This window comes from Rattus norvegicus, chromosome 1, assembly GCF_021556685.1.
Source record: "Rattus norvegicus strain SHRSP/BbbUtx chromosome 1, alternate assembly SHRSP_T2T, whole genome shotgun sequence".
NCBI classification, from domain to species: Eukaryota; Metazoa; Chordata; class Mammalia; order Rodentia; family Muridae; genus Rattus; species Rattus norvegicus.
This window is the reverse complement of record NC_141534.1, coordinates 214,579,206-214,603,703: the sequence shown is the minus strand read 5'-3', so window position 1 is coordinate 214,603,703 and position 24,498 is coordinate 214,579,206. Positions and strand designations below refer to the sequence as shown.

Here is a 24,498-nt window from a genome sequence, read left to right as displayed (position 1 = left end):
AAGCCTAACAGTAAGTAGCAAGGCAAGGAGGGGAAGCCAAATAGGAGGTCCATGCAGCAGGGCAGCTGCTTGGGTGGGGGCGTCTTCCAGGTCCTGTCCAGCAGGCCTGGACCTGCTGTGTGGGAAGTCATTGTACCCTAAGAGCCTCAGTTTCTACAACTGAAAATGGAGCATGTTGGACAAGTTAGCCCACAAGAGGTTCCTCGCCCCTCTGACTTTATGTTTTCATGTTTTAAAGATATTTTTTATTTTGTTTGTAGCTATTGCTTGAGTGTATGTGCACCGTGTGTCTGTCCCGTGTCCCCAGAAGACAGAAGAGGGCATAAAATACCCTGGAGCTGGAGTTACTGCTTGTGTGTTATCATCTGGTGCTGGGAACTGAACACAGGTCCTCTGTAAGAGCAACAAGTGCTCTTAGCCACTGAGCTGTCTCTCCACCTGCCCGACTCATTTTTAAGATACAGAGCCTCACAGGTCTAGAGGTGGCCTCAAATTCACTGTGTAAACCAAGCAGGGCGGCACACACCTTTAATCCCAGCATTTGGTAGGCAGAGGCGGGCAGATCTCGGAATTGGAGTCCAGCCTGGTCTACAGAGTGAGTTCCAGGACAGCCAGGGCTACAGAGAAACCCTATCTTAAAAAGACAAAAAGAAGAAAAACAAAAAACAAAAAAACAACTTTGTAGAGAAGGTTTCTCCTGCCTCTGCTTCCCACATGCTGTGATTAGAGACATTTGTCACCACCCTGGCAGAATTTTTGAAGGTTCTGTATGAACAAACTCTGAAACTCAGTGACTGGATTTGAGGCTTACCTCCTCCAACTGCCAGATGGACCTTCACCAAGCCATCTCTCCTCTTTGAGCCTCTTGTTTCTTCAATTTTCAAAGGTGCATAGGAATCATATGTCCTTCAAAAGACAGAATAAAATGCCACGTGCCAAGTGTCTGGCACACAGTAGGTGCTGGGTTTACGTGAGGGCAAAGCTTTGAGTGGCATATCAGGGCTGAGCTCAACGGCTTCCAAAATCTGATGATTGGAACTAAAGAGCGAAGGCGTGAAGTGCCCACACAAAGGCTTGGGGGAATGCACCCCAGATCAGGTGCGCCCTGCCAGCCTCCCCAAAGGCAGGACAAGTACCCCGCGCAAGCACCCAGTACCCTCCACGGCGAGGAACCCCAGGGGAAAGCCCAAGTAATGACCTGCAGAGAGCAGGGTGGCCACACAGTGGCAGTAAAGAATCATAACAAGCCTAACTGCAGGAGAAGGTGGAGCGGGGCAGAAGGTTAGCTTTGTCCTTAGAGAAGGAGAGGGTAGAAGGTAATGACTTCTCTGCAGAGCACGCCACACCTCTTGTCACGTGTTATGTGCACGCCTTCATCTCGTCTGTTTGCTTACCCATGTGCTTATTATTTATTTTTGAGTCAGGGTCTCACTACGTAACCCTGGCCTGGAACTTGCTATGTAGACTAGGCGGGCCTTGAACTCACAGAGAATCACTGTTGGAGTTACAGGCATGTGCCACCACAACGCTCAGCCATTTGGCCAGTTTTGTTTTCAAACCCCTTTTTCCTTCCTTCCCTTCTTCCTTCCTTCCTTCCTGCCCCCTCTGCTTCCTCTGCCCTTCCTCCCTCCTTTCTTCATTTATCCTTTTCTCTTCCTGTGTTTGTCCAGCCAGCCTGTCAATTAGACATAATATCCGGAACCACAGCTGGCGCCAGTCTGAGATAGTCTGGGGTACAGGAATGGGTCAGCTGTGGCCCCTGCCCTCGAGGTGGTCATGGCTCTGCTGGAGACCTGCAGCACAAATAACAACATTCCAGACGGATGCTGGCTCCACCTCCCTTGCCATTCTGAGGCCTGCAGGGCAGTCACATGCTATGCGGGGTTCATGAAGGAATCTCGGTTTGGGATTGATGGGGCCTGGAGGGGGCTGAGTCACAGGCCGGAAGTCAGCAGCAGCCACAATAAACTGAAAAACAGCAAACAGCACCCCAGTGAGGCCAACTGTGTGGCCACCCCAACCCACTCCAAAAATAAACTTCAGAAAAACAGTGTAGTCCAGAGTCCAGCAATGTCAGATTTGGGGAAATTCCTGGCTGCCAGGGCAGATGGCCATGGGTCAGTGACTGACTGATATGCCTCTCACAGGAGCCTGAACATGGACTGGACATGGTTAGACCAAGTCCTGGCTCTGGGACTTATTGGCCCAGCCCAAGCAGCTGCCTCCCTCTGGGGTTCAATCCCCAAGTCTCCAAATCAAGAAGCAGCAGCCTACCTTACATGTGAGAGCTGAGGGCAATAATGTATGAAAAGTGAGATTTGAGGACAGTCTTAGGGTCCCTCTTAAGAAGCCACCCACCCTCTTCAGTTTCCTTCTTTGTAAAATGGAGCTAGCAAATTCTGCCTCCTGGTGGACAGTCCCCGAATAGCAACTATCACCCTAACAGTATGTGCTGTTATTATTATGAGGTAAACAAAGAAACTGTAAAGTGTGACTGTTGTCAAGTGTGTCATTAGAGTGATTATCCCTATAGCAACCAAAGCCGCCTCTGCCTGACTCTCCGCTCCCTCCACCCTTGGTCTCGCTCCACCTGCCTCCCAGGCTGGCCTGATGACAGCAGCAGAGATGACTAGGCTGACAGCTGACTAGAGTGTTGGGGGGGTAGGGCCCCTCCTCACCACTCCTTTTATTGGGCATCCTGCTCAGCTACACACCCAGCTTCATGCCAAGTCCTGCCCAGCCCTGTGGCAGTTTCGGGGAAGGGGCATCCAAAAGGTGGAGCTGGGGAGGCTCCTTCCATGCAGCTGACCTCTGGCCCTGAGGGAAACTGGAAACTGCCTCCATGGGATACAGTGAGGATCAAATTGGGCTGAAGGTCATTTTCACCTGCCTAACTTTGAATAGAATGACAAAGGAGGAAGTTGTGACAAGTGTGGAGGTGGGAGGTGAAACCCCAAGACTTCTGACCATGTTCCACTTAGCTTCCATGTTAACCCCAGTCCCAGGTCTGGGGAGACAGGTGAGACCTTTCTCCCCTCTTTTTTAGACAGAACATCTAGCCCAGGCTGGCTTTAAACTCACTGTACAGCAAAAGTGACATGGAACTTCAGATCCTCCTGCCTGCACCTCGCCAGTTTTGGAATCAGAAGCATGTATCTCCACGTCCAGATTCTGTGGTGCAGGGAAGGAACCTAGGCTTTCCTGCCTGCTAGGTAAGTATTGTAGCAACAAAGCTACATTTCCAGCCCACTTATGCTCACTGAGAGTTAAAAAGAACAATCTGATCACAAAGAAGGATGCTAAGACTTAGAGAACAGTAGAATTTTTTTTTTTTAGAACAGTAAGATTTATTCCTGAAATCCAAAGTGCTCCACCATCCAGATACTAGCTCCTCAGCCAAGTCCCGCCCCCTGTCCTGTGGCTAAGTAAGGGGCGTGGCTACCTCGCTCCAGCCTCTTCCACGTTCCTTTTGAAACACCTCTGTTGCTTTTTCCTCAAGACTCTGCTCTCTTGTCCGAAGGTCCTCTACCCCAGATGAAGAGCCTCCTTTCCTTTCTCCTGTCCCCTGAGCGGGTAGAGGTTTTGATTAGAACAGTACAGGATCCCCAGACTCTAAGAAACTAAGGACCATCTGCACTGATTAAACATTATACCAAAAAACTGGAGAGATGGCTCAGAGGTTAAGAACATTGGCTGCTCTTCTAGATGACCCAGGTTCACCCACATGGTAGCCTATAATGTCTGTAACTCCAGGTCTTCCGAGTGCAGAGGACACCAGGGTGCCCAGACATACATGCAGATAAAACGCCCACACACGCAAAAAAAAAATATTATACTATATACTATAAGATCATCATACTATATATAATATAAACCATTCATGACATCAGCCATGTGCCAGAGCCAGTTTGAGCTCTACAGGTAGGTTCCACAGTTTTTTCCCTAGATCACTGGCTGCCTAGGTGAGACGCGTGGTAATTCACCTTCATTGAAGCTTCCTGGTGCTGGCTGAAGAGGTCCGGCAGTGACCCACAAGGGCATGCCCGGGCCACTTCCTTCTCATCTGGTCTACAATATCTGGAGAAGGTCCGCAAATAGCAGAAACTCATATTCATTCATTCATTCATTCATAAAAATCACCCCCCACTCATGGCAGAGAGTCCAAGTGCTTCCTCCTTCCCTGTCCCCAGCCTCTCTCCAGGTACTTGTCTACTTCTCTCCCACGAGCCCTAGGTGCCCTCTGGAGGCGTAGGTCTCCGCCCACCCCTGCGGCCTCAGTAACTGCACGCAATAGGTGCTGCAAAAGTCTTTCTTGAGTTGCTAGACAGGACTCCAGGAGACCGGACCCCAGGAGCGTCCACCCCTGGCCTGGCGCCGCAACCCCATCTTGTCCCCGGCTTCTCACCTGAGCTGGGTGTCCCCCGCCCCCCGGGCCGCCTCCTGCCCTGGCCGCCCCGCTCCCACTTCCTCCCGCCGCCCCGCCCCTTCCACATTCCTGTCCCGCCGGGCCAGCCCCGCGCCCGCCGCTGCCAGCCCGCCGCGTACCGCCTGCTGCTCCGCGCACCGCCGTCCGCCAGCCCGGGATGAACGCGTCCCAGACTGAGGGAGAGGAGGCGCCGCACAGCGGGCGTCCGATCAAGGTGGTCCTAGTGGGCGACGGGGGCTGCGGGAAGACGTCACTCATGATGGTCTTCGCCAACGGGGCCTTCCCAGAGGTGAGTGCCCTCACCCTTGGCTCTGTGCTGGGACACCCCTATGTGCGGGTCTGCTGAGAGCTGCCTCGAAAGTACCCAGCTCTAGCCTCCTAGCAGGGCCTGGGGTCGAAGGCAGAGTTTTTTAGATTTAACCAGTAGGAGCGAAGTGGGACTATTGGCACTTAGGGGGAGGGGTGTCACAGGGACTGAATTAGGCCACCTGGGGAAATAGCAAATCCTAAAAGAGCAATTGTTGTCACTACTTGGCGAAGAGTGTGAGGACTTTGGAGCTAGACTGGCAGCAGTAAAATCAAGTCTTTGCCTCTTATAGCCGTGTGCCTTTGGGCAAGTCCCTTACCTTCTCTGTGCCTGTTTCCTTAACTGCATGACAGGACTGACAGCCCCTACCAGAGCTTATAGAAGAGTGTGTGGATAGAGTCTGCGGGCTAAAAGGATCCACTGAAAGTTGATAAGTGATGGTCGTTGGGAGACACCACTTCTTCTCCAACCATAGCCACTATGGTACAAATCCACCTTAGAGAGGAAAACCGTAGAACACAGACCCTTCTCTGAAGAGCCCCATTCTCCTTATGCCTGGCTTCGACTCTAAGACTTAGTTTCTCAGAGCAACCTGATAGGGGAAAGGGAGTTGGGACAGTGAGGCTGAAGGCCGGTGGACAGCTCAGTGCAGTACCTTTGGCTCTCTAGGCTTGTCACTGTGAGGACAGACTGTCCAAACAGCTCAGTCGAGCCCATGAACAGGACAGTGGCTGAGCCCTCTTTCTGTGCCTCCACGAGGAGTGGGGGTCCTGGGTGTCTGTGTTTGCCTTCAGCAGCGCGTCTTCCTCTCCTGTCCCTACATCCTTCCAGCCCCTGGGATCCTGCAGAGGTGGGTAGTCTGATGGAAGAGGACAAAGACGCTGATCTGGCAAATAGGGCACAGTCTTGCTTGCTACCCTAAGACCACTGAGCTACTGGCTTTTATGATGTTTTTTTAATATGTTTTTACTTTAGTGGTTTCTGTTTTGTTTTTGAGACAGGATATTACTGTGGAGGCTTTGAATGCTCAGTCCTTCTGTCCCTCGGTCTGAGGATTGCTGAGATTACATGTATGTGCTACCATACCCATCTCAGAGCCTTTGGTTTTGTGGTTTGCAAAGCTGACATCACCTCCTTTGACCAGTTACACAGTTGTTGGGGTTTTTGGGGGGTGTTTTTTTTTAAGTATAGAAGATGTTTTCCAGGTACTGCCCATGGGAACCCAACCATCGTGGGAACCAGGGGATCGGAGAAGGGCACCGAAAGGCGGAGATGTGGGGGAGGTCTGGCTTCCCTGTCCTGAGTCAGACATTCTAGATGGTGGCATTGACAGCAAGGGTCATACCAATTTCATAGGACACCTTTAAGTCCATGAACTGGGTACGGTTTCGTTTGTTAGTTTGTTTTGGGATTTTTTGTGGTTTTTCGAGAGAGGGTTTCTGCCCTAGAACTTGCTCTATAGACCAGGCTGGCCAACGCCTCCCAAATGCTGGAATTAAAGGTGAGTGCCACCACTTGAGAGGCTCATGAACTAATGTTTTACAGTACACACTGGGGTGACAAAAGACCAGAGTGGTCACCAGGAGAGTGGACCAACCTTGTCCTTAGTCTTCCTTTGTCTAGGAAGTCCCTGGCATGAGAGAGGGCTCTTTTTAATTATATTTTAGTTAGTTAGCAAGTTAGTTTTCTTTTGAGACAAAGTCTCTGTATGTGGTCTATATTCTTCTCAAATCAACGATCCTCCTGCCTCTGCTTCCATAGTGCTGGGACTATGGGTATGAAACACCACTATTAGAGACAGGGTTTCTCTGTGTGTGTAGCCCTAGCTGTCCTGGAATTCAGGACAGAACAGACAAGGCTCAAACACAGAGATGCCTGCCTCTGCCTGGGATTGCAGGTGTGTGCTGCCGCTGCCCGGCTGGTTTGTTGAAATAAGGTCTTGGTCTCAAGTGGTTCAAGCTGACCTCGGGTTCAATATATAGCCAAGGATTTCTTCTAACCTCCTTGCCTCCACCTCCCAAGTGTTGTGATTGCAAGCAGAGTCTTTTAAGGAGAACATGGGGATAGCTCTGATCTGGGGTTCAAGTCACCTTGTCCTCTCCCTGGGGCACTCCATGACATCGGAAGCCAACTCTGCTGTCTGTCAGCCTCAGTCTCTTCTGCCTCAGGCTGGAAGCTTAGGTTCCTGTCTTCCAGGGTTTTTGCCTGCTTTAAAGCTCAGAGGAGAGGGTGGCTGGAGAAGCCTCTGTAATCTTCATTGACTGTAGTCCAACTTCAAGTTTACAGCCGAAGGGGCAAAATAGAGCTTATGGGGCAAGGAGAGACTTCCCCAAGAAGTCTCAGGTGGCACTGAGAACACAGCCATTCTTAGTGGCTTACAAGACAGGGACAGGAGGTGAAAGAAAGCACTCACCTGCAGAACTCTTCAAGTCTGAAGTCCTCAGACTGTTACAGTTTCCACAGGTGTCCTACCTGGGGAACCCTGTCCTCATTCTGTAATGCTCACCTATCTGTGAACCCCAAGAGGGCAGGACCACTGCTGAGTCATCTCTGTCCTGGGTCAACCCAAGCCAGTCCTGTGTCTCTTGCTGAACAAAACAGATAAGATTAGGCATTTCTGCCTGGGGGACGGGGCAAAGAACACCACAAAAGGTATAGATAAAGTCACATTCCAAAGTAAGAGGTTGGGTAGTGACACTTGTCAGTGATGCAGCCAACAAAGCCCCTTCCAGCTCACCGCCCTGTCTGATGTCAGGAGCAGGAATTGGTGACCTCAGAAAAGGCAGGTGGCCGGAGTGGCTCCTGAAGACACATAGGATCAGCTCTACTTCTACCTTGCCCAGTTCCCTCACAGCCTCTTGAAGTTACTAAGGTTGTGGGAGTCAAGAGAAGAGTTTAGAGAGCAGTGGGCTGTGGCCACTTCACAGGCATTTGTGAAACACTAGCCTGTGTCTTCCAAGAGCTTTGTCATAGGCCCTCAATGGAGTGTGGGTGGCCACACCGGGATCTCTAATGCAGAGGTGACTATCTTCAATGACAGTCTTTGCTCTAGGGCAGAGGCCAGAGACTAGAGTTGGTGCCTTAATTAGGGTTTTATTGCTGTGAAGAGATCCCTTGACCAGGAAACTCTTCTAAAGGAAAACATTTCACTGGGGCTGGCTTAGCCTCAGAGGTTTAGTCCATTAGGAAGCATGCAGTATAAAGTCAGGCATGGCGCCGGAGAAAGAGCTGAGAGTTCTATTGCTTGATCTGAGGACAGCAGCAGGAGACTGTGCACCACACTGGGTGTAGCTTGATCATAGGAGACCTCAAAACTCAAGCCCACAGTGACACACTTCCTCCAACAAGGCCACACCTCCTAATAGTGCCATTTCCTATAAGCCAAGCATTCAAATAAAAGAGTCTGTGGGGGCCAAACCTATTCAAACCACCACCAGTGGAGATGGGAAGGGAAATTTCCAGAGGGATGGGCAGGGCTGGTGTGGACAGTGTCAAATAGGTGACTAGTGACCATAAATGCTGGACCAGGTCTTCACTTTTCACTTTGCTTCCGAGGTGACACTCTTACTCTTTTTTTTTTTTTTTCTTTTTTTCAGAGCTGGGGACCGAACCCAGGGCCTTGTGCTTGCTAGGCAAGCGCTCTACCACTGAGCTAAATCCCCAACCACGACACTCTTACTCTTAACCAGTAATAGTACAGGCCCAAGGCCATATGCGGCTGGTAGTTAGAGAACTGGGGTCCTAGGCTGAGCTCATTTGATCTCAATGCCTAGCTGTCCTCATACTACCCAGTAGGAAAAATGCCCAAGGGAAGAGCATGTACAGTGGGGCAGGGAGGCCTGAGCCCTTGTCTGTTCCTTTCTGTGCCCCATGCTGTCTTCTCCATCTTTCTCCAGGTGCCTACTCTTCCTTGTACTGCATGCCTCAGGTGCCCAGGGAGCATGCTGACCTGTCTCTATGATTGCCCTCCCCGCTGGCCAGAGCCTGACTCAGAAGACTGGCAGGCAGTCTGGCCATCAGACAGGCAGGCACGAAGTCCTCCTGAGTCATAGGCAAGTAGGAGCCCTGCCTAGCATGGGAAAGGAAGAGACTAGGGATCTCCATGCTATGACCCTACAAGCCAGCCCTGACCAAGTGATATTAGGGGACCAAAATATAAGAGGTCGAGCCTGGAATGATGGCTCAGGCCTGTCATCCTATCACTCAGAAGGCTGAGGCAGGAAAGCTGCAGTTAAGTTGCAAGCCATTCTGAGCTATAGTTAGAACTTATCTTACAAAGAAAGGGGAGAGAGGGAGAGGGAGATGGCTTAGCAGGGAAACCTGAGTTCCAGCCACAGGACTCACATAGTAGGAGAACGCAGACCTGAGGGTTGTTCTCAGACCTCTACGTGGGTACTCTGGCATGTGTGCCCCCCCCATAAATGTAATGAACAACAAACAAATGGGGGCTAGGGACAGAGCTCAGGGGCTAGAGTGCTCACTTGGCATACATAAGGTCCTGGGTTCGAACTCTACCGTCACATAAACTAGGTGTGGTGGTGCCTGTCTGTGTTTGCAGGAGATGGAACCAGGAGGCTCATAAGTTCAAAATGTTCCTTGGCTACATGAGATCCTGGTTCAAATAATAAACCAATAACAAGACCAGGAGGTCACAGTCGCTCACAGCAAAAGGCTGCAGATGTAGCAGTTTGGCAAACTGCAGTACCTGTGGCTCAGGCCCTGTTCTGGAAAGGTTCCTAGCTTTTGATTTAGCTATCAAACCTGTCACATTCACTCTTCAACCATTGTAGAGAGGGTGTACCTCCAAATCTGGGATACAAGCAGATAGATATGGGGCTTTGGGAGGAGCAGAAAAGAGAAGAGTCCCAGCTCTTTCTGAGCCAGGGAGGTCCAGTGGACAAGTCTAGGGTGGGATAGGGGACCGTCTTAATTAGGGTTCCTATTGCTGCTATGAAACACCACGGCCAAAGAGGAGGTTGGGGAGGAGAGGGTTTACACTTCCATAATGCTGTTCATCATCGAAGGAAGTCAAGCAGGGCAGAAATGTGGACGCAGGAGCTGATACAGAAGTCATGGAGGGGTACAGCTTTACTGATGCCTTCCCCTGGTTTGTTCAACCTGCCTTCTTAAAGAACCCAGGACCACAAACCCAGGGATGGCACCACCCAAGGAAATGCTCTACAACTGGATCTTACAAAGGCATTAAGGTTCCCTTCTTTCAGATAACTCTAGTTTATGGTCAAGTTGACATGAGACTAGCCAGCACAGGGGAGGATCAGGAAAGTCAGGCTGAGACAGGGAATGTGTGGGCGGAATCCAGATTTAGGAGGTTTGAGAGGAGCCACACATGGTGGTCTGGGTCTCTAATTCCAGTATTCAGAAGGTGAAAGCCAAAGAGGATATAAGCTCTAATTGAGACTGGGCTACATGGCAAAAGCCCATCTCAAAAAGAAGCTTCCCCACTGCCAAACAAAAAAAAAGCCAGGCATAGTGGTGGATGCCTTTAATCCCAGCACTCACGAGGCAGAGGCAGGTACATTTCTATATGTTCTAGGCCAATCAGATCTTTATGGCAAGTTCACGGCCAGTCAAGGTCACACAGTGAAACCATGTCTCAAAAACTCAAAACAAAGGGGGGTGAGGAGGGTGTCTGGAGAGATGACTCAGTCCTGACACTCTTGCAGAAGACCCAAGATTCGCATGGCAGATCTAACTGTTGATAAACTCCAGTTCCAGGGGATCTTCTGCCTTCTTCTGACCTCCTGGGCACACGGCACACATGTAGTGCACATACATTCATGCAGGCAAAACATTAAATTTTTTTTTAAAGGATGCGGGTATGCTAATCTCAGTACTTGAAAGGCAGAGGCAGGTGGATTTACATAGTGAGGTCCAGGACAACCAGGGCTATAGAGAGAGACTGTCTCAAAAGAAATAGATCATCTTTAGAAAAGAACTGTTCTGTGGCTGTGAAGAGACACTACAACCAAGACAACTCCTTTTGTTGTTTTGGGACAGGGTTTCTTTGTGAAGCTCGTTATCCTGAAACAAGTGCTGTGGACCAGGCTGGCCTTGAAGTCACAGAGAAGGCTTGTGCCACCACCACCAGGCTGACGAAGGCAACTCTTATAAAGGAAAGCATCTAATTAGGGGCTGGCTTACAGTTCGGAGGTTCAGTCCATTATCATCATGGCAGGGAGCATGGGTGTACATAGGCAGGCATGGCACTGGAGCAGTAACTGAGAATTCCACGTCCAGATCTGCAGGCAGCAAGAACAACAGGCCTGGTCAGACTTGGTTGTAATCTCACAACTGAAGAGGCTGAGGAACGAGGACTGCCATCAATTCAAGTGTAGTCTAGGCTGGCAAAACCCCAACTCAAAGGAAAAAAAGTCAGGAGCGGTGGGATGTTCCACACCTTTAATCCTAACATGGAGGGGCTGGCGAAGGAAGAATCAGGAATCAGAACCAGCCTGGGGTTTATAAGAATCTATGTAAAATAGAAGGAAGGGAGTAAAGGAGACCTCAGAAATTGGGAGCCTGAGCTCCCCAAGACAGACTGAGTCCTGTTTAGTACAGGCCCCTCAGTGCCTGGAGCTAGGCCTGGAGAAAAGGCTAAGGTTTGCTACATGAATATCTGAATGAACAGGGGAAGAAGTGGTGTAGGCTAATGTCTTCCCAGGAAGAGGGAAGACCTCAGGTGAAAGCTCACAGGGGGTACTGGACAAAGCTAATGCCAGTAGGTGTGTATGGCTTGCTTGTTTTGTACCAGACTGTGTGCCTAGCACCTGCCTCCTTAATGTAATGTTCTACTGTGCTCGAGGGACTTCAGCCTTCCCGGTTATGAAACATGACAGAGGAGGATGGGACCCTCCTGGCATCAAGCCTTCCCCCAAGACTGGTCACTGAGACACTGGGGGCCTTCTCAGAAACAACTACAGGGAGGGGTGTTGTGTAGGCATTCCTGAGGGTCTGGCTTGCCCCAGGAGCCGCAAAAGCTTCCTTAACTCTGTCCTCTTTCTTCTTCAGAGCTACAACCCCACGGTGTTTGAGCGCTATAACGCCACTCTGCAAATGAAGGGTAAACCTGTGCGCCTCCAAATCTGGGACACAGCCGGTAGGTGTGGGGCTTCAGGGAAGGCAGGAAAGAGAAGGGGAGCCCCAGTGGCTTCTGAACCAGGAGGCCAGCCAGTCTCTAGAGAACAACACTGGCAGTAGGAGGGGCCCGAGGAAACTCAACCTTTCACCTGCATGTGCCCATTTCCCCTGCCCAGGGTGGGTCAAAAGGTAGGCTGGTCCTGGCCTCCTAACCTTTCTACCTGGAATTTATCTTCTCTAAGACCTCCTGACCTTGGCCTGTGGCCCCCAGCCTCCTCGCATGGTCTATACATGGGTTAGCTCAAAACTAAACTCAGTGAGACCCAGAAGCCCCCTTATATTCAACCTGCTCAGACTCCCCTTTGTTGGTGTCATATCCGCCCTGGCCCTCACTGCACAAGCAAGAGTAAAGCAGGTTCCTAAGCCTGGCGGCTGCACACTCACCCCTTGAATAGGATCTTTCAGCCATGGCTTCTCCAGGCCAAGGCTGCCACAAGCAAGCCAAGTAAGAGCCACTCCAAGGGGACATACACATGAGGTACAAAACTTGACCCTACCCTCTAAAAAGCCCAGGTCACCAGGTGACCTCTCCCTGGTGTTAGAGGCACTGAGGGCAGGCAGGAGGACCAGAGGCAGTGACTCCTCTCCTTTGCCTAGGGCAAGATGACTATGACCGCCTCCGGCCCTTGTTCTATCCTGATGCCAATGTCTTGCTCCTCTGCTTCGATGTGACCAATCCAAACAGTTTTGACAACGTCTCCAACCGGGTAGGTGCTGGGGTGATAGAGGGCATAACGTCCATCTCCAGGCCGCTGCTCATCACTCTTTACCCTGTCAGCTGTCAAAACTTGGCAGGCCTGGGGCTGGGCTGATGGGTCAGTGGATAAGAGGGTGTACTGAACTAGCTGGGCACCGGCCTTTAATCCCAACACTAGAGAGGCAGAGGCAGGTGTGTTTCTGAGAGTTCGAGGCTAGCCTGGTTTATATAGTGAGTCCCAGGCCATTCATGGATTCACAATGAGATGAAATGAGAGAGAGAGAGAGAGAGAGAGAGAGAGAGAGAGAGAGAGAGAGAGAGAGAGAACAAGCAAACAAGCACCTGTGTGTGGGAGAGCTCACAGCCACCTGTAACTTCAGCTACAGGGATTCTGACACCCTCTTCTGAACTCTACAAGCAAATACGTGTGCATATACATTATGGCTCAGTTAAGAGCACCCGTTCCCAGCACCCATGTGGTGGTTCACAACCATGCATAGCTCTGGCTCCAGAAGATCAGACATCTCTTTTGAACTCTATGAGCATCAGACATGTATGTGGTGCATTTACATACATGCAGGCAAAATACTCATAACTATATAATAAACTAAATTTTTTAAAAAGATTTATTTATTATATGTGAGCACACTGTAGCTGTCTTCAGACACACCAGAAGAGGGCATCAGATCCCATTACAGATGGTTGTGAGCCACGATGTAGTTGCTGGGAATTGAACTCAGGACCTCCGGAAGAGCAGTCAGCATCTCTCCAGCCCCTATATTGTTTAAGTATATGGCCTGGAGATGACTCAGAGGTTAAGAACACTGGCCGCTCTTCCAGAGGATCCCAGCGCCTGCACAGTGGTTTATAACTGCCTAAGCCCCGCTCTTCCGGAGGACTCCAGCGCCTGCACAGTGGTTTATAACCGCCTATAACCCCTGTTCTAGGGGCTCTGATGTCCTCTTCTGGCATCCACAGGCACAGTGGTGCACAGATGACCACAACATTAAAAAATAGAAGAAGAAAAAAGTGCCAGGATGGTGGCACATGCCTTTAATGCCAGTACCCAGGAGGCAGAGGCAGGCAATCTATAGGAGTTTGAGGCCAACCTGGTCTACACAGTGAGTTATTCATAATGAATTCAGGGACTCATAGTGAAACCCCTGTCTAAAAACAAAAAATTAAAAGAACAAACAAAACAGCTTGGCAGGCCTTAGATGTGCCTGGGTTAGATAGATACATAGGTAACGTGAGACCCGGAACAAGATAGCAACTTGTCCGGGGTCACATAGAAGGGTCACTCGGGTCTGTGTTGTGACTCTCACTCCAGAGGCTCCTTGCCTGTCCTCAACTATAGGCTGGAACACTGGTTTTTCCCTTCTGACTCTGCTGAGAATGCTGGGTGACTCAGAGGCTGTCTCCTAGCCTAGGCCTGCTGGAAGTCATGTGAACTATAAAGTCCAGTTCTAGCAGCTCTTGCCAGTCCACTCAGTTTCTTCCATTGCTGGTAGTCAGTGGCCTCTCATGCTGCCCTAGAGTCAAGAGGGCTTCCCAAGACTACCCTCAAGGATCACAGAGGCAATCCTCCGAGTTCTTCTCCAACCATGGCACAGCCCCTCACCCGCTGCTTGCCAAGGCCTTCACACAAGCAACACATGGCCAGGTTCCCTTGGGCAGTGACAGTATTAGGAAGGACAGCAATAAGGATATGGCAACAACAGCATTAAGAACTTGTCATGTTTTCAATAAAAGGGGAAAGAGATCATAGCATTCAAAAAAGGAAAAAAGAAAAAACAAAAACCTTGCCACCCCTGGCATGGTAACAATCCCAGAACTCAAGGAGGAGAAGGACAGGCAGGAGGGTCCCTGTGAGTCTGAAGCCATCCACCTTTGTCAACGAGCCAGGAATACACAGTGAAACCCTGTCTTGAAAAGGTAAAAAGAAGGTGGCATTCACATGAGTATGTGTTAACTTATTGTCCTGATGACCACATAGAGTCAAGGTGCTGTCCTTCTTGGGTCATTGTCTATTAAAGTGGCAAATCTGGGTTTGTAGCCTAGGCAGTCAGTTACATGCATTCCTCAGAGCGCACCTCTGCAGCAGGCCCTTATGGGCATTGGGAAGGGGAAGGAGAGTGGTGCCTATGATGCAGTGGAAACAGTGGGTAGACTCTGAGTTCTCCCAAGGCAGAGCCCCAGGATCTGCTGATCGATTGCAGGCAGATAAGAGAGAAGCTGGACCACAGCAAGCAGAAGTCAGTTACTTCTTCCCCAGGGTAAGGAGCAGTTGCGATAGGGTGGAGTTAAACAGGCCTATGGGAGCTGGAATCTGCAGGTCCCCTGTAGGGAGTGTGGGGTGGCCTGGAGAAATCACTGAGGAGCCACCAGTTGGGTAGGGAACAGCCTACCACCTGAGGACCTGAGGAGGCCACCCAGGGAACCAGACCAGCTAGTGAAGAAGAGAGCCAATGGAGAGCAGGGGCAGAATCTGGAGAACTGGGACAGCCGGAAGAGCAGGTCCTGAATCCAGTGCAGGCTGCTCTAAGGGAAGTGATCCTGTTGTCTGGGGCCTCCCAGGCTTAGCCCAGCCAGCTGGGGTCTCACAGTTGGGCACAGTGGAGCCACCCCAAAGCCCCTTCCCAAGGACAGACTTGGTGAACAGTGAGTATGAAGAGACTGCCTGGGCTCCATTTAGTTCCAGGACCCAGAGAATTTTGGCAGCTTTTCCTGAGTGGCCTACCAGTCACGTACACCTGAAGATGAGAAACCTCCTCTAGATCTCTGGTGCCCCGGATGTGTGGTCAAGGCTAAAATCATTTACCCTAGTGTTCTTCTGGGGGCCCTTCCTCCTGTTGAGGCAAACACAAGGTCTTCTATGTGCCCTGGCTGGCTTTGAACTCAGAGATCTGCCTGTCTTTGACTCCTGAGTACCTGCGTTAATGGGGTTAAAGATGTATTATGTCACCACACCCAGAAAGCTTGTTTTTTTTCCCCCTCCAACACAGAATTTCTCTGCCTAACCCTGGCTATTCTGGAATTCACTGTGTAGACCAGGCTAGCAAACTCACAGAGATCCTCCTACTTCTGCCTCCCAAGTTCTGGTATTAAAGCTCTGTGCCACCATATCTGGCTTAGCTACTTTTTTTTTTTTTTTTTTTTTTTTGGTTCTTTTTTTCGGAGCTGGGGACTGAACCCAGGGCCTTGCGCTTCCTAGGTAAGCGCTCTACCACTGAGCTAAATCCCCAGCCCCAGCTACTTTTAAATAAATGCATATCTGGCCCATTTTCAAAGGTAACCAAAGAAGCCTTTACCTTGCTGAAGTCAGAAGGAAAAGCTGGACTCTGACACCCCCTCCCCCCAATTAGGCTCAAACCCCTCTGTTCCTAATTGTGTGATCAACCATAAGTTATAAAGTCCTCTATGTCTAACTATATAATGAGCTCAACTACAGAATCTGCCAGCAGGGCATGAAAGTACACATGGGGGAAGGGGAGACAGCTCCGAGGTTAAGAGCATTGGCTGTTCTTCTACTGAGTTTGACTCCCAACACCCACATAACAGCTCACAGATGCCTGTAACTCCAATCCCAGAGCGTCAGAAGCCACTTCTACCTCCAAGGGAACCAGGCACATGTATATCTTGTACAGATACACATGCTGACAAAAGGCTCCTACACATTGATACTGTTTCAAAAAAGAAAATTATTGCCAGGCATGGTGGCACGAATTTTAATCACAGCACTGGGAAGCAAAGACAGGCAGGTCTGAGTTTGAGGCCATTCCAGTCTACACAGTGAGTTCCAGGATAGCCAGGGATATGTAGAAAGACCCTGTCTCAATCAATCAATCAATCAATCAATCAATTGATAAATAAATAAATATGAAGGAGGAAGGGAAAGGAAGAGAGATGCTGGTGGTAGTGATGTATAGCTTTAATCGCAGCACTCAGGAGGCAGAGGCAGTCAGATCTCGGGGATTTCTAGGCCAGCCTGGTCTACAGAGTGAGTTCCGGGACAGCCAGAGCTACACAAAGAAACTCTGTCTTAGAAGGAAAAAAAAAAAGGAAATTATTATTTACACATTTCTGTTTCCTTGAGCCACTGTCTTAGGCCTTTGTAGTTGAGGATGGTCTTGAATTTCTAGTCTTCCTGGCTTCACTTCCCAAATGCTGCAATTACAGGTCTGGTTTATTCGGTGCCATAGATCTAACCCAGGGCTTTGTGCATGCTAAGCAAGCACTCTACCAACTGAGCTACATCCCGAATTAGAGCATGGGGAATTTTCAGTGAGAACCTGTACTGAGTACACTGATAGAGCAAAGAGTTTCTCACTGAAGGTCAGAACCCCAGTGACTCACACACAACCCTTTTCCTTGCAGTGGTACCCAGAGGTGACCCATTTCTGCAAGGGGGTGCCCATTATTGTTGTGGGCTGCAAGATAGACCTGCGTAAGGACAAGGTGCTGGTGAACACACTTCGGAAGAAAAGACTGGAGCCGGTGACCTACCACAGGGTAGGTAGGAAGCTAGCTGTGGATGAGAGGCATTTGGGGAGGGAACCTCAGGACACCTCTCTGCTATGCCAGGCATTTAGCACTCAGGGTCTTGGAGGGCGTCAGCAGTCAGGAAGGGTCAGCACTTGGAAACAGAACCCAGAATACTCAAGGAGTTCTGACAGGACAGATAAGTAATATGTATAGCACAAATGAGACCAAGGTCCATGTTATTTTCGACCCTTCTTTGCAATACATGGATTAGTTACCCACTGAGGGTGCCCTAGAGAAGCCCCGCTTCCTACTATTGTCCTCAAGACTCCTGGCACAGTCAGAAGGGCTACAGCAAGACCAAGTGTGAGTTTCACCCCACATCCCAAACTCATAGTAACTCCCACTGCTCTTTGGCAGGGCCATGATATGGCAAGGTCTGTGGGAGCAGTGGCCTATCTCGAGTGTTCAGCTCGGCTCCATGACAACGTGGAAGCCGTCTTCCAGGAAGCAGCTGAAGTGGCTCTCAGCAGTCGCAGTCATAACTTCTGGCGGCGGATTACCCAGAATTTTTGCGTGGTCACCTGACTGGTTTGGAACTCACCTTGCCTTCCGATTTACTCAGCTGGAGAAAGACCCAGGAGCAGACCTTCTACTCTGTTGACTGGGATGGACCTAGTCCCCAGGCTGAACTGGTAGAACCACACAGCCACAGATGGACTCCACTGAGGCCTGGCCCCTGGACAGAGGAATCCTGGATTGAGGAAGAGGGTTCCCAGACCCTTAGCTCTGGAACCATTAACAGACTCCCTGTGCCCAATCCTGGACCTGCATCATGAGTGGGAGGTCTGTGTGGTCTGATTTGGCGCCACCTTGTGGCTATTCTCTGAGTTATAATATATCTACAGGACCCAGGGTTCCTGAGACCAACCTGCCCAGGCTAACACGCTGCCCTGCCGTGTCCCTGATCATCCTCTTCATCCCATTGATAAGTGTAACAACTAAAATGGCATCACTTGTTCTTAGTGTCCTGACTCTTGCTTCAAAGCATTTTTGCATCCTACTAGGTAGGAAAGAGCCCACCTAGACCCTAGGGTGGAACTGTTAGGATCCAAACCTTACTTTATCACTTCCAAGACCTTGACAAAGTTCTAGGCCTCAGCCTCATCTGTAAAATGGCCAATCAGAAACGGGGTTGGGGATTTAGCTCAGTGGTAGAGCGCTTGCCTAGCAAGCGCAAGGCCCTGGGTTCGGTCCCCAGGTTCGGTCCCCAGCTCCGAAAAAAAGAAAAAAAAGAAAAAAAATTACGTCAAGCATGAGCAAAGCATGAGCAAAAGTCATGAGGACTGCATATGCAGAGCTTAGCAGGTGCCTGGCATCAACGGTGTGTTCTCTCATTTGTCTACTATGTTAATAGATTTCTCCAGAAACAGAACCAGTGAGACACACACAACACAGAGGGAGATAGTGCAGTGGTGCTTCTCAGGGGCCACCACATAAACCAAACAACCTAAATTCAATTCCAAGAACCCACACAAAGAGCAGGATGTGGGGTTGATGAGGTGGTTCAGATAAAGGTACTTGCCACCACGACTTGAGTTCCTTGGGATCCATATGGTAGGAAAAAATTGACTCCTGCATTGACCTCTGACTTCATGCACATACCTTAGTATAAACCCACCCACACACACACAGTAAAACTAAAGTATAATTTAAAAAAAATTTTAGGATAGAGGCTAGTGATCAAGAGTACTGGCTTGTCTTCCAAAGGACCTAGGATTGGTTCCCAGCACCCGCGTGGCAGTGCACAGTCACCTGTAATTTCTGTTCTGTGGGATTCAGTGCCCTCTTCTACCTCAGGCACAAAACGTCAGACAAAACATACACACCATAAAATATAAAATCAAGCCAGTGGTGGTGGCCCATGCCTTTAATCCCAGCACTCTGGAGGCAGAGGGGAACTCTAAGTTCATGATCAGCTTGGTCTACAAAGTGAGTTCCAGGACAGTCAGGGCTACACAGAGAAATCCTACCTATCTCAGTGAATAAAATGGAAGCTACGTCTCAGCACTCATGTCAAGATAGGTGGCAGAGACAGGGAATTCTCATCTCTTGGAAGCGCAAAGGCTTACTAGCCTTGATATATATATATATATATATATGGAAGTTACAGAAACAGACTACCTCCACAAGGGGAAAAGAACTGAGTCCTGAAAGTTGTCCTCTGACATTTACTCCATGTGCAATGTGGAGTACGTACATACACACACACACACACACACACACACACACACACACACACACACGGTTTAATTTAAGGAACTTGCTCATGTCAGTGTGATTATGGGGTCTGGCAATACTGATACCTGAATGCAAATGAGTTGGTGTTGACATCCAGCATTTGAATTTGCAGGGCTGTGGCCTGGAAACTGGGTTTTGGGATTGCTAAACTTGAGGCAGAATTCTTCTGGAAGACAAGAGGCCCACACACACTGAGTGCCACCTGCTTTATTCAAAGACTACCAATTTTCTCATGTATTTATTTGTGAGGGCTGTGGGACATGCCATGACACACATGTGGAAGCAAGAGGAAAATCTGTTAAGAGTCAGTTCTCCCCTTTCACTATGTGGGTCCCAGAGAGCAAACTCAGGTTGTCAGGCTTGGTGACAAGTGTCTCACTTGCTCCAAAGTTGAACAATTTAAACATAATCACATCTATTCTTTCTTTTTAACAGAAGTGAATTTTGTGGGGTTTTTTTTATTTGAAACAGGGTTTCTTTGTGTAGTCCTGGCTGTTCTGAAATTCACCCTGTAGCCCACCTGGCTTTTAATTTTAATTATTTTTATGTGTATGAGTGTTTTGCCTGCATGCATGCCTGATGCCCACAGAAGCCAGAAGACTGCCAGATCCCCTGAGACTGAAGTTACAGACAGTTGTAAGCTGCCTTGTAGGTGCTGGGAATGAACCCAGGTCCTCTGGAATAGCAGCCTGTGCTCTTAATCACTGAGCCAACTTTCTACCCTACACCTTTTTTTTTTATTCTGTATATGCTTTTTGTCATATTGTTAATTGTTAACATTGTATGTACATACATGTGTATGTGGGCACATAGTGCCATGACAAAGGTGTGTAAGTCGGAGGTCAATTTTGCAGAATCAGTTTTCTTCTACTTTTATGTGCGTTCTAGAGACCACCAGCTTGTATGTTATTTTTGTATTATTACTAAATTCTGCAGGCATGATGTCATGCTTATGGTCACAAGCACTTGGGAGGCTGAAACAAGAAGAAAGAGTAGCTGTGTCCACAACCTGACGGTGTGTTCTGGGGGGATTGTGTGTGTGGTGCTTGGAACTGAATGTCTATGCATTCACGTCATTGTTCTACCACTGAGCTATATGCTCAGCCCTGAAAGTTGAGCAGCTTGAACTAAGAACCCAAAGTGGAGCCAGTCATCCCCAGTGGACTTTTCCACCTGCTATGGCTCAGCCCTGTTATCTGAGCTGAGATCCCTCACCTGGAGGTCTTTTGAATGGAGCTGCTGAGCTGGATGGTGGCGGCCTGTTCTCATTGAGTATCATATGTATCAATCAAAGGAATGGGCCGGTTCAGGTTCATGACATACTGTGATGTTCCGGGTTTGCTCTGGCTCAGGGCTCAGCAACATTAAGAATTACATACATGGATTCAGCAATTGGAGCTTACCAAAAGCTTTGACTGTGTTCAAATTACAACTGAAGAAATTCAGATTTCAGAGCACCTGGGCAGAGAATAGACCATTGTCCCTCCGGCTACTGTTTCATGATTGGTTCAGAAAAAGACTTCAAGCATGAGAATCTTCAAACCAAAACTGTAGATGGGCCAGAGGCTAAATAAACTGGGCTATGGAGCAAGATCCAAACAAAACAAACAAAAATCCGGAACCATCTAGATGGTTCAGTGGGCAGAGAGGCTGGACACCAAGCCTGTCTACTTGAGTCCAATCCCTGGACCCATATGGTGGAGAGAACCAACTCCTTTGACCACCCCATACATGCCATGCCTCCTGCTTGCCCCCAATAAACACAAGTAGACACACACGCAAATATAATTTGAATCAGTCGGTGCACGCCTTTAATCCCAGCACTCTGGAGACAGAGGCAGTGGAATCTCTGTGAGTTCAAGGTCAGACAAGGCTACAGAGAAACCCTGTCTTGGAAAAACCAGAAAACAAAACAAACCATAAACAAACACAAAACCCAATAACCCAACACTAATCAACAAGCAAACAAAGAAACCTAAAACACTAAGCAGTCCTAACTATGTCCCAGGAGCCGAGGAGAAGGGTTGTGAGCGAGCGGGAATTTACCAGGTTTCTGCTGAATCCCAGGCTCTGAACCAATGAGGCACCTTGTCATATCTACTTACCTCAGAAAAGAGGGAGAATGACATCTCCAGGGTTTTGGAGCCAAGAACATCAAACTAGGTTATCTGGATTCCTTAGGCTTCAAAGTACCCTGTGAGATCTCTCTCTCTCTCTCTCTCTCTCTCTCTCTCTCTCTCTCTCTCTCTCTCTCAAAGATCTATTTATATGAGCACACTGTAGCTGTCTTCAGACACACAAGAAGAGGGCATCAGATCCCATTACAAATGCTTGTGAGCCACCATGTGGTTGCTGGGAATTGAACTCAGGACCTCTGGAAGAGCAGCCAGTGCTCTTAACCACTGAACCATCTCTCCAGGCCCAATATGTTACCTTTTGAAAATATATTTTTAGTATTTATGGGTGGGGTGTTGCTCTTCCCGAAGAGGCTGGAAGAGGGAGTTGGATCCCTAGAACTGGAGTTCAGTTTGTGAGCTGCCATGGAGGTGCTGAGAATCGAACCTGCATCCTCTGAAAGGGCAGCCAGGGCTCTGGGCCACTGAGCCATCTTGTCTCTCTAGCTTATTGATCCTTCTGCGTCTATACCCAGAGTGTCAAGACTACAAATATCCACTATCACACCTGGCTTCTGCTTTGCTGAACTGATGTCCCAGGGTTTGGTTGGGCAAGCATCCCACCGACAGCTACAACCCCAACTCTGGAGGGTTTGTGTGCGTTGCAGTTTTGCCTGTATGTATGTCTGTGTGATGGGTACTGGAGTAACGGTTGTGAGCTACCATGTGGGTGCTGGTAACCAAACGCAGGTCCTCTGGAAGAGCAACCAGTGTGCTCAACTGCTGAGCGATCTCTTCAGTGCTAGTTGATTTGTTTTTAAGATTAAAAAAACATTTTTATTTTTGTGTGTGTGGGGGTGCGTGTTGCATGCATACATGACTGTGTACCATGTGCCGTAAGAGAGCATGGTCATGGGTTGGGGATTTAGCTCAGTGGTAGAGCGCTTGCCTAGCAAACGCAAGGCCCTGGGTTCGGACCCCAGCTCCGAAAAAAAGAAAACGGAAAAAGAAGAAAAAGAAAAAAAAAGAGAGAGAGAGAGAGCATGGTCATAAGAGGGCATTGGATCCCAGGAACTGGAATTACAGATGGTTGTAAGTTGCCATGTAGATTCTGGGATTCAAACCCGGGTCCTCGGAAGAGCAGTCAGTCAGTGTTCTTTACTGCTGCTGAGCCATCTCTCCAGGTGTTGGCTGTGTCCCATCACTAATGCCTACTGTATGATGAATAATAACTATGAGGGAATGCTGTTGAACAACATTCTACTAGCCCTTGTCTCGTGTAGCCTGGGGCATGCCAAGTCCCCAACCTCCAGGTTCTCGCCTGCCTCATCTTCCTCAAAAAGGCAAAGCTCTACCTTCTGAGGCACAGAATCTAGGCAGGAAGCCACATGGCACCAAGCTCTGCACAGCCTTCTCACTCAGAGAAGACCCAAAGCCCCATCTGTTCCTTGAGCTGTCCTAAATCTGGCTCCAGCCCACTTCCCTCTTGGCTTTATCCCAGGAACACCTCGCCACGCCCACTCTAGTTGCACACACAGGGCAACACCCACAGGGCACTGCCCTCTAAGCCTTTGACCAGACTGTCCCCAGTCATGAGGTACCAAGTCGCTAAGTTCCCTCTGCCACCAAATTCCTTACAGTCCAACTCAGACACCATCTTCTCTGAGAAGTCAGCGTCTGGCTGCTTACTCTCTTCTCACCGAGCACAGACTCACAGGCCAAGACTTGGTCTGGTCTCTGTACACTCCTTTGCTAAGGCTTCTGGGCCTCTTCCCATACTGAATTCCCTAAGGTGACAGCTCTGGCAGTAGGACAAGGCAGAATGTCTGGGAGGGTGGAGGTAGATGCCAGGAGACCAGTTGGGCAACTACAGCCATCCAGACACAAGGAACAAGTCACCACAAGTTGAGACTTGGTGGCTTCTGGACTGGGAAGCCATGTATGACAGTAGACTGTGAGTAGGGTGGGGATAGTGAGAGTGAGTGAGGGAAGAATGTGGCCTCTCCCTGAGGTGAGCTATACCAAAAACAACTCAGCATGCCTCACTGTGGGGGCAGTAACTCTTCAGGTCTACATTTCGCTCTCCAAGCACAGACAGTCATACACAGGCACCCTGTATGTGAGGGCAGGGTTCAGGAAGAATGGGAATTGTGGAAACACTACCTCCCCTCCAAAATCCCCACAGTTCCTTACAATAGACTGGCAGGGTAGGTGTGGGGCCTGACAGTGTGACCCAACCTGGGAGGACACTGCCCAGAAGCCAGCCCTGGCTGCCAAGAACCACAGCATTTCAGCCCAGCTTTTGGGTTCGCTGTTGGACAGCAGGGGGCACGGGTGGAGAACTCAAATCATCTTCTCCAAGACAGACCACTCCCTGGCACCCTGGGGGTGGAGAGGGTGGAGCCTACTCACAATCATAAAGCCCTTTGCCCAGGCTGAGAGTAAGAGCTGCGGTCAGGCCACTGAAGGCCACTCTCCTTGCTCTCTGGCCTCCATTTATATCCTAGAGCTATCACCCGGCCCAGGCAGGCATGCTGAAGCTAAAAGCTAAAGAGCCAGAGGACAGTGAGACCTGAAGTTGGAGCGGCCTACTGCGCGCCTCTACAGTGGCGGCAGGGGGATGTGTGTGTTGATTTTCCAGTTAGATGCTTCTGAGGAATAGGTTAGTTAGGTGAAAGAAACAGACTTTCCCACTTCCAAATCCTGGCTGTGGAGCAAAGCATGGTGACAGGACTGCAATCCTAGTCCATAAGAGGCAGAAGCAGGAAGGCTGCCACAGGTTCAAAGCCAGCCTTGTCTACTTACCTATGCAGCAAACTGGAGACCTTGTCTCAAAATAAAAGAAGCCAAAAGGATGGTGAAGACACTGCCACCAAGGTTAATAACCCCAGATCTCCAGAACCTACACAGAGGAGCAGACACAATCGCTCCTCACATGTACATGAGGGACACACAAATGATGACAAAAAAATTAACAATGCTAGCTGCATCACGGACCAACTGTGTAGGCTTC

General features: G+C 49.4%; 1 protein-coding gene and 1 long non-coding RNA gene across 4 annotated transcripts; one reads left to right on the top strand and one right to left on the bottom strand.

Annotated features, from left to right (window-relative positions):
• Positions 1-256: 256 nt before the first annotated feature.
• Positions 257-4,440, bottom strand: LOC134483956 (uncharacterized). Its single transcript, XR_015652827.1, has 3 exons — positions 4,406-4,440; positions 3,443-3,565; positions 257-1,968 (listed from the first exon to the last, which is right to left on the bottom strand). It is a non-coding gene; the product is annotated as an uncharacterized LOC134483956 (long non-coding RNA).
• Positions 4,441-4,490: 50 nt separating this feature from the next.
• On the top strand, positions 4,491-18,418 carry Rhod (ras homolog family member D). 3 transcript variants are annotated; one of them, NM_001106323.1, is made up of 5 exons: positions 4,491-4,715; positions 11,763-11,850; positions 12,489-12,598; positions 16,966-17,100; positions 17,491-18,418. In NM_001106323.1, exons 1-5 carry the CDS (start codon positions 4,584-4,586, stop codon positions 17,656-17,658), a joined length of 633 nt encoding a protein of 210 aa, NP_001099793.1. In that variant the 5' UTR covers positions 4,491-4,583; the 3' UTR covers positions 17,659-18,418. The 3 variants fall into 3 exon arrangements, with proteins under 3 accessions (NP_001099793.1, XP_087404133.1, XP_087404142.1); XM_087548016.1 differs by lacking the exon at positions 4,491-4,715 and adding an exon at positions 8,697-8,785 and having other exon boundaries at positions 17,491-18,091; XM_087548007.1 differs by lacking the exon at positions 16,966-17,100 and having other exon boundaries at positions 4,492-4,715; positions 17,491-18,091.
• Positions 18,419-24,498: the final 6,080 nt, after the last annotated feature.